Consider the following 13,851-nt stretch of genomic DNA (forward strand, 5'->3'; position numbering starts at 1 on the left):
TATATGCAAATTACAACATCACAGAAGTAAAAATGGTTCATTCAACAAGAAAATAATATTAAATAACCTCTGCACTAAACTTTCCTATTTTTCTCTTAACACAAAAACTCTCCTACTCCAACTAACCTATTTCGTTTCATCATTTTATTTGTTTCTCCATGTTGAAAAAATATAAAAATTTTCATTAATAAAAACTGATATAAAGTAATAAATGACTTTTATCATTTTTATTGAAAATATATTAAATAACGAAGTCATTATGTTTCTCATAAGTTTCACATTATTACCTACATCATTGAGGACCTTCATCACCACCACTATTAATGTAAATGATGATAACAATCACTTATTATTCAACAAGAATAAAAATCACTAATTATTTTATATTAACCATAATATCATTTTATATTAATTATAAAATCTCACTTTTTTAATAGACATGATAAAAGCATAGGGCCCAATTAACACGAACTACAGACTTAATTGAAAAATATATAAATATAAATTTTGAATACTTAACATACTAAAAACATTTAATAGAAATTCAATTGAAAATATCAAACTTAAAGAGACTTGCATGCCTATAAAAAGAATGGAGGGTGTAGTTTATGAAGGCACAAAATAGAAAGGGAGGATCAAAGCAATTTACACAAAAATAAGATTCAAAAGCAACAAGGGCGTAGGTAATTTTGTTAAATACCAGCTTTCTGAATGACATATCAAGCATAGCTACATCAAAAATATAACTAATTGACAAAATATGGCAGCATCAAAAGATGAACACAACAGAAAAATGACCCACAAAAGAGTTCAATCAAAGGAAAGAAATACTCCAAAATCCAACTGATAAGAATCTATCACTTCAACGTATCGGTATCTATAATGCAATGGAATCACAAGTTCTACACACAGACAGAGAATCAAAGTAACAGTACTTACGTGGATGGTGTATTTTCTATGCCTCTACCATACAACGCAATACGTCTATTTTTAAGTCAATTTCAAAATATAATTTTTCTCTAAACTTCTATGCCAGATAACAATTTTAAACAGAAAAATTCTCTAGTAAATAGGCTGTCAAGCACAAATTGCCGATGCACTCACTTTTTTAAACTACTATATGTAAATACATAATTATATTATACATCATAAAATACAACTTAACGTTCTATATTTGAGGACAATTATAAACCCAGTCCGTTATCACAAATACTGACCACCTTTGTCTTCTACTTCAGATAAAGAATTTGTATGAAAAAACATACATGTTTAAACTTGTACCACAGACAACATGCAAATCTATGCAAGCTGGAAGAATGCAATACATTCAGAAAGAAATTCAATAAATCAATAATGCATCTGCGAACATTTCACAGCCAACTGAAGCAAATTTTAAAATGACGAATGTATGCCCCTTCTATCAATATACACAGATATAGGTGGTTTCACAATCAGTTGACTAATGGGTCCTTTTGGGAGGGGGGAGGAATGGGGAACAAGAAAAAGTCCAATTTAGTCAACAATGATGAAAGCACTGTACAATGCTCTTCTTCTAGCCTTATATCGTCTTCAGAAATTTTTAATCCTAAACTGCTTCGACAAGAAATATGACCCAATTAGAATACGACAGCCAAAGGTCTTATACATCCATTTACACAACCAGAATTTGCTTCAGCACAGGCAACTAACAGGTGTCTAGGGAGAACAACAGAGTCTGAAACAAAAAGAGAGTACAAGACCAACTAAATCCAGCACACCAACAGCATCAAACGCAAAATCAGGTAATTTAAGCAAAGAAGACAATCTCTCCAGTGGCTGGCAAAGACCCCAACATGACTTTGATATTATCAAAAGGTGATTTTAAATTACCATGGCTATGGTAAAACTGTACGGAAGAGAGCACAAACAAATAACCTCTTGTTTGCTTGATAGTAAGAATAAGGAGCTTGCTACCAAAGTGGATTCTAGAAGAAATAGGAAGATAACAGACCCAACTGACTCACAAGTCAGTTAGTCACACAGTTACATGGGCCAATAAGGAGTTAAATTGCAACTGTAGTAGTATAGATAGATAATGCAGAGGAAGATTTTCGAAATTCATTATGCAGAGTGCCAAAACTCGAATTAGCAAATTGCTGCCCTATAAGATGCACTCTCTAGTGCAAAAACCCAACCAAAAGCTCAGTTACGTTTCCATGGCCCTCTTCAAGTTCTAGAAAGAATAGGTCAGGTGACATGTAAGCTTGCTGGCTTTTACCAACTCTCCCAGTTTTCATGTATCATTCCTAAAGAAGATTGTCAGCAAACCTCTTCGGGTTCAACCAGCATACTTGTTGGATATCAGATAGGCAGTAAGTAGCAACAAGTGACCTAGAAGTGTTGATCATGGGCACAACCTCCCTCCTCGTGAAGAACGCTATGAAGAAGAATCTACTCTTCAGTGGGAGGGGTTTATTGTTTGAAATAAGGAACCTATCACTAAGGAGACGAAAACAACAAGGAACCAACGAGAAGTCGCAAAAACAGCAAGGGAAAATGAAAGCCCTAGGGTGACTTCCACGCGGGTGACTTCAAACCACGTTGGAACAAAGCTTTGAAGGCCAAAGCAGAGACAGTAAGGTCTGGCAAGACTAGCGACAACAATGCGACAGAGTTCCAGCAAGTGGAAGGCAGGGTGTGAACATCACACGCTTGGCAAAGGCAGACTTAGGTTGAGCGCATGGCAGTGCATGGATGAGAATTAGCTTCTGACATTGGCAGGGTTGGTCGACGCTCTTAGAGGCACTCCATATACAATGGTCACGGCAAAAACTGTGGTGGCCGGCAAAGAGACCCCTCTCTTAATCCTGTATCTATAATGAAAAGCTTATTCAAGACTAAGGTATTGTACTAGACACCTAGATACAGAACTAGGTAAACCTATTTGTATAGCTAATAGATTGTCTAACATAGTACACCTTAACTAGGCTTAAGGATGATATATAGATGTAATTATTCTAACACATTGCACCAACAAGATAAGAAAATCATATGCTATTGTTGCAACAACTAACTAGAGCAGCATATGATATCCTTATCATATCATATCCTTACAACCAAATGAGCCCAAAAAGGAGAGCAATAGAGAAGCCACAGGGAAAGACACTACAACATTTGTGTTAGAATCAAGATTCTAACCATGGGGCATTGCAAGAAATGGTAGCTATTTTTCTAGCTGACTGGTGTAATTGGCTTGAATATCATGCTTCAATTGATTGAAAATAGATGGAACTTCATTTCACCAACCACAGATTGCCTTGAGAACAATGTGAAACTTTTGGCTTTGGAGAAGAGTATAGATACCCCCATTAGACGTTTGTTAACTATGTCAAGTAGGTGAACTGATATGGTAAAAAATTAGGCATATTGCCTATGACTAAAGTGGGGAGATTAAGAGGGAAATTATCTTGTCATTTAAGGATCAGATTCTTACAGTGCAGAAAACCTAATCTCACATATATCCAGGGAAAATTTCGTTTTGTACCCCTACTTTTTAACGAAAGTCAGTAAGTCAATTATTTGTTGGCTTCTAAGCAATTTTTTCAAGGTATAATTAACCAAAATACTTAGCACATTACGCAAATTTCATTTCAATAATACTGGGTGAAAAAATAACCAAAATAGAGTATACTTGAAAATTAAAAATAAAAAATATATATAAAAAAGAAATACACTATCAAAGAACCATATAAGACACTACGAAGAAAATATTGAATACCAAAATATTGAATACCAAGTAGAAACTCAATGCTTCAGACAAACATAAATTTCAAAAACATAATTGGCTTTAACATGGATTTCTCATAATACAGATATAAAGTAAAACTCATTGTAGTAAAACAGTTCTTCAAGGAAATTTTGAACTAAAAGTGAAATACTACAATATTTTATAATGGAAGTAAATATAAAAATAAGTACGCTGTGAAAACAGAACTTCATTTGGTAATTAAAATATTCTGATCTTTGAAGTAATATTTCATTATAAGGACGCCAATTGCATTTGCATCAGCTCCCTAAACTTCAGAAGAATCACCAGGCGAGTAATAAAAGATTGATGCTTAAGTAGAATCTGCAAAAATGAATAAAAAAGCATGAAAAATAATTTCAGTGGGAAAAAAATGAAAGGTCACCCCTACAAATTAATTTTTTTCGCAAAATTGATTGGAGTTATAAAAAAGTTAAAGATCAAGCTACAAAATGATTTGACATTTGACCAAAAAGTCTGTAAATGCAAGACAAATTGTGAATTTCAAGATAATTTTAAATAGTGAATTATAAATTGTATCATACTGAATCTTAAGATTTATAAACACAACGAAAATATCTTGAAATACATCATACAGGCGATAATGCTCAATATACTAAATTTTAGGTAGAAAACGATCATTACAAGTCTTACAAAACAAAATCATATGTTATGATGAGTGTGAGAAACATCTATTGCAAAAAACTGAAATGGATTAGCCAAATATAAGCTATACAATGTGTCAGCAACACTTCATTTCAAACGAATGTAAATTGAACAATTGAATAATTAAATCGAGTGTATTTAGTTGCAACCCTTTAGTTCCTTCTTTTTCATTAAACAAATTATGTTTATCTAATTTTCCAATTTCACACCTCCATTTGTTGTGCTCAATGAGGTGGTGGAAGTCCATCCGTACAACTAAAAAGTGAGATTTTCCTGCAAAGGTGTGACACATGTGCATCAGCTTCCCCAAAGGCCTTAGGTCCGTACAACCACAACAGGAACTAGGTCATTCCTAGAATTTCTCCCACTTTTGTCCATTGTGCTTCATGCAACTATAACATAAATCTGGTTTGTGTGCCTAAAATTGTCATGCTTTTCTATGCAATAGTAAACCAAACCCAATAACTCAACAATGGAGAGGATAAAAGATGAGAAATGATCAAAGAAGGAATTGAGAATTTGAGAAGGATAAGATTTATTTTATGCCGGTGTCACCTCAACCCTAATGATTCAAACACATGAGACTTTCAATCCTAGTTGTCTGAGATTTATTTTGACCTTCCTTACAATGCACAGAATCAGAAAACCTACACAAAGAAAGTCAGACTAGTCTTCAAACTTAAAATCTAAACACATCATAAGTTATAAGAAAAGTATCAACTCAAACAATGGTCCTCAGCAAGCATTAACAAATTAAATTTTAAATTATAAAATTTGAATCCACATTCCAGCATCCTGTGCAATTAATGTACATTTACCATATTATCACCATCATACTTTGCATCATATTATCCAAACTTGAACAGTTAAACCACAAGAAATCAAAATGCAAGAGAATTTATTTCAAATGCAGGAAGAGAAAAATAGTTTCATGTAATACAGCCAACATGCCCAATTTAACAAATGGCACCCACAAAATAGTCACTAAAATCTCCAAGATGAGAGCAGAAAATTACAGACCAAAATCCTTTACAACAACTTTGTGAAAGCTAGATAAACAGTGCTATGGATAGAAAAAACAAACCAATGCAAAAAAAAAAAAAAAATCAGGAAAAGAATATGAATGCATCATATCCGAAACAGAGCTAGTACCCTATGCGTTAGTCAATAAAATTAACATACTCACACCTACTTCACAAATCTTCCTTATCTATTTCCTTTTGTTAATCAGCATAATAGTAAAGTAACCAAGCAAATGCATAATAATAATAATAATAATAAGAAGAAGAAGAAGAAGATGAACAACAACAACAAAAACAAGCATAAATGATAATAGTATAGTAATAAAATAACAACAATGATCTAATTCCTTCTCGTTGACATCATTTTGACCTTCCTCAATCTATAAATGCATAAGAAAGGAGAGATTTATATTAATGGCTGGAATACACAGTATTATTAGCAACAGGAACACCAGACCGCTTGCTATATAAGCATTTACAAAAATTGAGGGGGATGTATAGGACTGAAATGGGAGGTGGCAAGTGAATATAAAATTTTCGTTAAACCTGAGTGCGGTTCTCATAATGATTATGGCGATAATTTATGATCAAAGAATACCTGAAAGCACACCTAGTGACCCATGTAAGGCACAACGCCACCATACTGTCCCACACCATGAGGCTGCTGCACTCTTCCAGATCCACCTATCCCCACCTGCTGCTGGCTTGCATATGAACTTGGCAACGCTACTTGATTCCCATACCCACCAACAGCAACAGCCCCGGGATTCACACTGCCTTGTCCGACATAACCGCCAGTGTTCGTCCCCGGTGACCCAATACCCAAGAACCCACTCAATTGCAACCCGGCACTCCGAGATGCCAGCAATGCCGTCAGTGCCTGCCCAACTGCCGGATTAACCGGTTGCACCGCCGTCCCTGCAACGCCTCCTCCTACCGCTGGCCCCGCCGGAGCCATCAAGTGCCCCGGCATTGGCACTGCCCCCATACCAACATACCCACCATTCTGAGAACTACCCTGCACCACCCCCACTCGCTGTTGCTTCTGACCATCAATTGCCTTCTGGCAGTGCAAAATATGCCCCTCAAACTTCTTGTGCGGCACTTCCAACGCCCGCTTTGCACCCTCCACACCCTTATAAACAAATAAACAGAACCCTTTCGGTTTCCCAGTTACCTTATCAAGCCCTAAAGGTCCTTCCTCAATCTCCCCAAACTGCGCAAAAAAAGACAGAAGCCTCTGCGGGTCCAATTCCGCACTCACATTGCTCACGTAGATCTTCCTCAGCGAGAAATCCGAAGCCCCCGGCGCCGTCGAAATCGTTGCCGGCGAGGACTGGACTGGGCCCACGGAAGCCAGCTGGCATGCGGCAATGCGGTTGCCGATCCTTTTCTGCGGCTCGCGGAGGGCATTGCGCGCAGCGCGACGGGTCTTGAAGAGTACGAAGCCGTACCCCTTGGACTTGCCAGTGGCCTTGTCCACGACCGCCTTGCAGTCCTCGATGTCGCCGTAGGGGGAGAACGCGGAAGTGAGGGTATCGGCGGTAGTGTCCCAGCCGAGGCCGTGTACGAAGATCTTGCGGTGCGCGGGGTCGGCGTCGGCGGTGCGGCGTATCCGGTCCGCCACGTCGCGGTGCTTGGAGGCGGCCTCGATGAGAAATTTGGCGATCTCATTCTTGCCGAGGGATTCTAGAAGGTTCTGGATTGGCTCCTCGTCGTCGCTAGGAGAGGATGAAGAAGTGGAGGGGGGCTTCGAGGTTTCATTGCTTGGTGCTAATTCTTCTTCAATTTCTCGGCTTTCTTCTTCTTCTTCTTCGTATTGTTCATCTTCTTTATACTCTGATTCTAGATTCAACTGGGGCTGTTTGAAAGCGCGCTCTGCCGATTTGGCGGGACGAGGTGGCTGTTTTCGCTTCCTCGCCATTGTCTTTGTCTAATTAGCTTATCCCAACTGCTGCTGGAACTTCAGGTTAGGGTTTGATGATATTCCAAATTATGAATTTTCGGTCTTTTGTTTTTATGCTTTTACTTTTTCAATAAATCTAATAAAGATAATTCCTCTTGTAGATTCTCGGGCTACGATTTCCTTCCATACCTTTTTCACATTCAAAACAATGTTTACATTATTTTTAATTTATTTTATTAAAAGTAATTATTAATAATTAATCTATTTAACACAATTAACAGAAACCATATTTATAATTAAGATATAAAGTGTATTTTCAATAATTTTAAAAAATAACCTATAAAGCTTTCAAACATCATAATTGATTTTTTATATTTATGAGTAATATTAAAACAAAAATATAAGTATTAATAAAAAAATTAAAAATTTATGTTAATATAAATTTAACTAAAATATCTAAAATATTAAAGATTATAATTAATGATATTAAAATTTAATTAAATGTTTTAGTATTATTAACAATGTTGTAATCTATAATTATTATGAATAATAGTTAGTAATTATTTTAACATTTTGTTAACATCTCTTAATAACAATATATATCGATTTTGTAGCGGAAATAATTTATTATTGATTTTACTGTCATTAATATATCTCAATTTATTATTTTTACCTTTGTATTTTTTTAATTGTTTTTTAAACTCAAGTAATTATTTATAATAAAAAATAGTTATTATAAAGTTATAAACATTATCTATTTCATAACTATTTTTTAAAACATATTATTTTGAATCTAATGATGTTTTTTCTATAATTATAATAAATTTTAATTTTTTACTTGTTCTGATCATTATATATATATATATATATATATATATATATATATATATATATATATGTCTGTGTGTGTATACGAATGAGTAGCTGTATATGTTTTTATTAGTATAAATAATAAAATTAATATTGATAATTAATTTTAATATAAAATATTAATATTAATTAAAATTTAATAAATTAAATTATTAAAGAGAATTAATAGTTTTATTATTTTTATATTACAAATAATTATTTTATAATTCAATTAGTACCAATTGAAAGAGTTTGTAGTTAAGTATCATTATTAATTTAAACATTTGTTACTGTTAATAAATGTAAAATTTAGTTTTAAGTAGAAATGAACTATTAAAAAAATTAAAAGTGTATTACAATTAAAATTATGTATCATAAAGAAAACTAAAAGATTTCAAATAATGATTTATGGAAAACAAATTTAAGAAATAATATTTTATGATAAAAAAGTTAAATGTAGAGTATTTTAAAATATTTAAAAAAAATATTTAGGAAATTCGTAAAATTATAAATTTAATTAATAGTATTTGAAAAACTTATTTTTAAAATCTATAAAATAATATTTAATGACAAAAACACATAAATGTAAAATTATCTAAATATTTACATAATAGCAATTGAAATTCATCCACTACAAAGTTAAAGTAGACAAAATGAATTAAAAACATAATTGAAGAGTTTGACTTTTCTTTCTCACACATCATCATTGACATTATTAAAGTCGAGGATGAGTATTTCATTTACAACTTGAATTGGATTTTATAGTAAGAGATTTATTGATAATTTGAAACAATTCATCATACAAATAGTGTAAAGCTTAAAATATGAAGAAATTATATCTAATAAACACTAATTAAATTATTAGTTGTCACAAGAGTTTAAATGCATGAAACTTTGGAAACTAACCTGCATTTACCACAAGAGTTTAAATGCATGAAACACTGGCAACCTTAATCACTTGTCACTTCAAGTACAGCACATGTTGCAATTTATTAGTTGTCTTAAAACCATTACCGAAAGACAGCACAACCACATTATTACTATTCTCATCTCTAATCCTTTCCAACACTTTAGCCTGCAGGCCAGTTCATCTGTCTCCCTCCAAGGAGGTGCACATGAATGTGGTAAACTGATTGGCCTGTCAAAAGTAAATGCACAACTCAATATACCATAGAAGAATCACTTTTAGAATCAAAAACTCAATGAAAGATGATTTATCAAAGCTCAGGATTTGGCCTGGAGAACAAAACTTACATCCCTTTGGCCCGTCGTTGATCACAATCCTGAAGCCGTCATCCAGACCTTCCTGCTTTGCAATCAACTTGGCAGTGTAAAGAAGACGGCCAAGAATATCAAAGTGTCTTTCCTCTGCCTGCAGAAAATTCAACAAGAACATGAACAAGCATAGCTGATACCAAAGTTTCAGTCACTAAGTTTGATTACTCAGAAAGAAGAAAAAAAGTTGAAGTTTCTCCAAGTGTTGGTGAGAAAGAGAACTATGAATGTAGCATTGCAAATGTGCAGTATATAGTTCTTTTTCTTTTGCTCGTCAGGAGATATATTTGCAAGAGTGTAAAGAATCTTAACACCACAGTACATGATTTCAAACTAATATCTCAACTTTGCAGGAAGTGGAGACACTACAAAAGTGGTAAATAGGTTCAAGAAAATTAGTGTGTTAACTGACGAGTTATGCCTGAATGTGATTTGTGATAAATTATTCAAAGAGATTTCATTATCTCCGATTTCCATGGATGTAAATAAATCAAAAACTGTTTGCACAATTTCTTCTTTCCCAAAAAAAAAAAGAATAGAAAAAAAACTTCTTTCCATGACTCCAATCTACTATCTTCCAACCATCCTTCTAGGTTTCCCTCTACCGTATTTAATCAAACTATCTTCCAATCTAGATTTCTTCCATCAATTGTTTCAGGTAATCAAACCATTTTAGCTAACCTTCATGCACAGTATTTGCAAACATAAGCCACCATTTAGAAAAAGTGATGACCAAACAAATAGGATTAGGTAGCATGCAAATTGTCATATTCTCATAATAAAATATTAATCCAAACAGGATTAATTTACGACAATTTGGTAGGAGCTAACCACCATGAACCTGCTTCAGAGCAAAGCAACTAAAAGTAGAAACACACTAAACTTTATCTACCTATAGATGCGGCATCAGCCACACACAGATTTAGTATCAGCATCAGCATTCTGAAAGAATGATTACAAAAGTAGCCATAACTATAATTAGTTGTTAGCTAAGTTTTGATATATCCATAGTTCCACATCGAAAGGTTCAAATCAAATACATGTAGTTGCCAACACTACCACTTTATAGTTGAAAACAGTATCTTTTTTACCACAGGGTAATACAAGCTAAGCATTCTGAAGGAATATATATTATTCATCACTTGCTTTCAAATACTAGTAAATAACGGGCTAAGTTACATTGTTACTTTCTAAAGTGAATATAAATAGGAAAATAGTTATGTTCTTTCTTAAATATATGTAAATATAGAAAGCTATGTACACTGAAAGTGTCACTAATAAGTACCTTGGATAGACCACTTAACCCATCTTTCACTTTAGGAATGATAAGAATATGTGTAGGAGCTTGAGGAGTTATGTCCCTGAAGGCAAGCACCTGTCAGAAAGGGGGAAAATAATAGGACCATTAATAGTTATTGTAAACCTTAACTGATACCTAACTGAGAGAGGCTAAAATATAGATTAGAAAAATGAAATATATTTGAAATGTCATAAAAGAAGAAATTAGAAAAAATCTGGAAGTCTATTTTCGCAAGTACTACTTAATGTGGCAGACCTAACATAATCAAAATGTCCAACAACCAGTTTTATGTGTTCACGAACAATATATCTTGGCACTAAACGGCAAAGAAATTGAAAATGAAAAAGTTAAAAAACAAAAACAGTGAAGCTTAAATGTTCAACATAAATGTAGATTGTACTGTTTTCACCATGAACTGGATGTTTAAGATTTTCTTCTCGTACGCTCATTAAGAAACATATTAGCATAGAACAAAACTCATCAGACATCATTACATTACCTTATCATCCTCATAAACCACAGTAGAAGGAATCTCCTTATTGATGATCTTGTCAAATCTGCGCACCAAATAATACAAAATTAATGATAGGTATTCATAAAATTCTCAAGAAACTGAGATGACTTGTCAGATCCTTTTCCAACTTCCAGCACTAAGAGGTAGAACCCTCTGGCTCTTGCAAATAAACATAGGTGACTGCACCAAATCCACCATACCCATATAAAAACACGGAACAAATTTCATCAAACGCAAACCAGCAAAACTAAGGAAACAACCAGATTCAAATGGAAATGGGCTATCCCCTCAATCAAGCATACATCTTCACTTCAAAGCAGCACCAATAAGGACATACATAATACCTTTGTTCCCAAAACAAATTGTTGAGAACATAAAAACGCAACCCTTTTAGGGTTTGTGCAAACTCAAAACATCAAACAGATAGATGGGAATGAATTACATGAAACAAAGAGATACCCACGAAAGATGGAGAATTGAAATACTTTTGAGGACAAAAACGAAGTAAGGAGAGAAGGTGTGGAGTAGTAAAGATGGAAACTTTAAACCATACATGGTTGGAGCATCAGCATCAGAGGGAGTGGCAGCAAGAGCAGCTTCCTTCTCGGAAGCCATGGGTCTGGAACTAGAGAAATGAGAAGACAAGACACTGATTCTGTCCCTTTTATTGTTATCTTTGCCACTCATGCATGGAACAATGGTGGGGAAACCCCAAATCCAATGAGTTTTGGGCTGAATCCAAAAAGGGTTCTTTTTTTGGTGCCGAAGAGAAAATCCAAACCGGTCTAATTCTTAGTACTTTGTATGGAAGGCTTTAATGTTTGTGGTCTTTTATGACATGGTTGTAATTTGTGTTTGACTTTAGCTTTGAAAAAAAAATGCATAATTAATTAAGTTTATCATTGTACTAGAAGCAGTAATCAGGATTATGCTTATCTTTATTATATTTGATTAAAAATAATTTGTCTAATTATATAATAATTAATTTTACCTTCAATGATTATTTTAAAAATTATATCAAATATTACTTTTAATAGATTACAAAATATCTTATAACGGTGCTATATTTATTGAACTAAAAACTTAACTAAAATATATAGATAATAAGATTAGAAGTGCAGTGTACGTAGATTCAAATACGCAATTTATTTATACCATATATTTTTAATGTTTAGTTTTAGTATTTTTTTTTAATGTGTGGACGTAGATATTAATATTTTCCAACGTATTTAGAATAGATGTATTACATTGGAACTAAGAAAGATGGTTATTTTTTATTTAGCACTAAATTAAAATTAACTTTCAACTTTAATCGATTCAAAAGAAAATAAAAGACGTTTATGAATTTTTGAAAAATTTTAACAATTTTTTAATTTTATTTAACTCACAAAAAAATTATATTTTTCAATTTTTTAAAATTTAAAAGAATATAATATTATTGTTTCTGAAAAGCTTAATATTATTTCTAGGGTTAAATATGTTTTTAGTCCCCATACTTTGGGGTCATTTTGGTTTTAGTCCCTCTTTCAAATTATGGTACAATTTAGTCCTTCAACTTTAGAAAACTTTGATTTTAGTCCTTTTTACCAATTTTTTTTAACTTTATTTACTGTTTCAAACGCGTTTCTCAGTTAACATTGAAGCAAAAATGTGTCAAACAGTGTAAACAATCCAAATGCTATAATGAAACGTGCTTGAAACAAAAAATAAAATTAAAAAAATTTGGTAAAAAGGACTAAAACCAAAGTTTTCTAAAGTTGAAGGACTAAATTGTACCATAGTTTGAAAGAGGGACTAAAACCAAAATCACTCCAAAGTATAGGGACTAAAAACATATTTAACCCTTATTTCTAAAAATAAAAAATGCACAAAAAAATTACAATTTTGTAAATAATTTTAAAGACAAACCTGTTTCGTAAACATATTGTTAAATTTTAAATTTATCTTAATTGATCCTTAAATTTTATCTCACTTTTACAAATCAATAAATATTAGATTAAAAAAAATCACAAGCGTAAATAACAATATTTACTTTACTATCTTATTTTAGAGTTCATTATTTAAAACCATTGTAAAATTAAAGAATTTGTCATTTTTTAATAATGTTAATATGATTCTACATTTAAACTTAAGGGTTAAATATGTTTTTAGTCCCTACACTTTTGGGCGATTTTGGTTTTAGTCCATCTTTCAAACTAAGGTACAATTTAGTCCTTCAACTTTAGAAAACTCTCGTTTTAGTCCTTTTTACCAAATTTTTTTAACTTTATTTGTTGTTTCAAACGCGTTTCTCAGTTAACATTGAAGCAAATATGTGTCAAACAGTGTAAACAATCCAAATGCTATAATGAAACGTGCTTGAAACAACAAATAAAGTTAAAAAAATGTGGTAAAAAAGACTAAAACCAGAGTTTTCTAAAATTGAAGGACTAAATTGTACATTAGTTTGAAAGAGGGACTAAAACCAAAATTGCCCCAAAGTATAGGGACTAAAAACATATTTAACCCTAAACTTAAATAGTGTTTTTTTGTGTG

General features: G+C 32.7%; 2 protein-coding genes across 4 annotated transcripts; both read right to left on the reverse strand.

Annotated features, from left to right (window-relative positions):
* Positions 1-3,806: 3,806 nt before the first annotated feature.
* On the reverse strand, positions 3,807-7,482 carry LOC106752400 (UBP1-associated protein 2A). 3 transcript variants are annotated; one of them, XR_001376110.2, is made up of 4 exons: positions 6,071-7,482; positions 5,006-5,097; positions 4,660-4,723; positions 3,807-4,108 (listed from the first exon to the last, which is right to left on the reverse strand). XR_001376110.2 is itself a non-coding variant. In XM_014641017.2 (2 exons), the coding sequence occupies exon 1, from the start codon at positions 7,394-7,396 to the stop codon at positions 6,083-6,085; it is 1,314 nt and encodes a 437-aa protein (XP_014496503.1). In that variant the 5' UTR covers positions 7,397-7,482; the 3' UTR covers positions 3,807-4,108; positions 6,071-6,082. The 3 variants fall into 3 exon arrangements, 1 of the variants encoding a protein (XP_014496503.1); XR_001375865.2 differs by lacking the exon at positions 5,006-5,097; XM_014641017.2 differs by lacking the exons at positions 4,660-4,723; positions 5,006-5,097.
* A 1,570-nt stretch (positions 7,483-9,052) lies between these two features.
* On the reverse strand, positions 9,053-12,109 carry LOC106764704 (14 kDa zinc-binding protein). The gene is made up of 5 exons (XM_014649051.2): positions 11,870-12,109; positions 11,302-11,359; positions 10,788-10,877; positions 9,482-9,599; positions 9,053-9,365 (listed from the first exon to the last, which is right to left on the reverse strand). Exons 1-5 carry the CDS (start codon positions 12,001-12,003, stop codon positions 9,298-9,300), a joined length of 468 nt encoding a protein of 155 aa, XP_014504537.1. The 5' UTR covers positions 12,004-12,109; the 3' UTR covers positions 9,053-9,297.
* Positions 12,110-13,851: the final 1,742 nt, after the last annotated feature.

This window comes from Vigna radiata, chromosome 1 (genome assembly GCF_000741045.1).
Source record: "Vigna radiata var. radiata cultivar VC1973A chromosome 1, Vradiata_ver6, whole genome shotgun sequence".
In the NCBI taxonomy this organism is placed as follows: domain Eukaryota; kingdom Viridiplantae; phylum Streptophyta; class Magnoliopsida; order Fabales; family Fabaceae; genus Vigna; species Vigna radiata.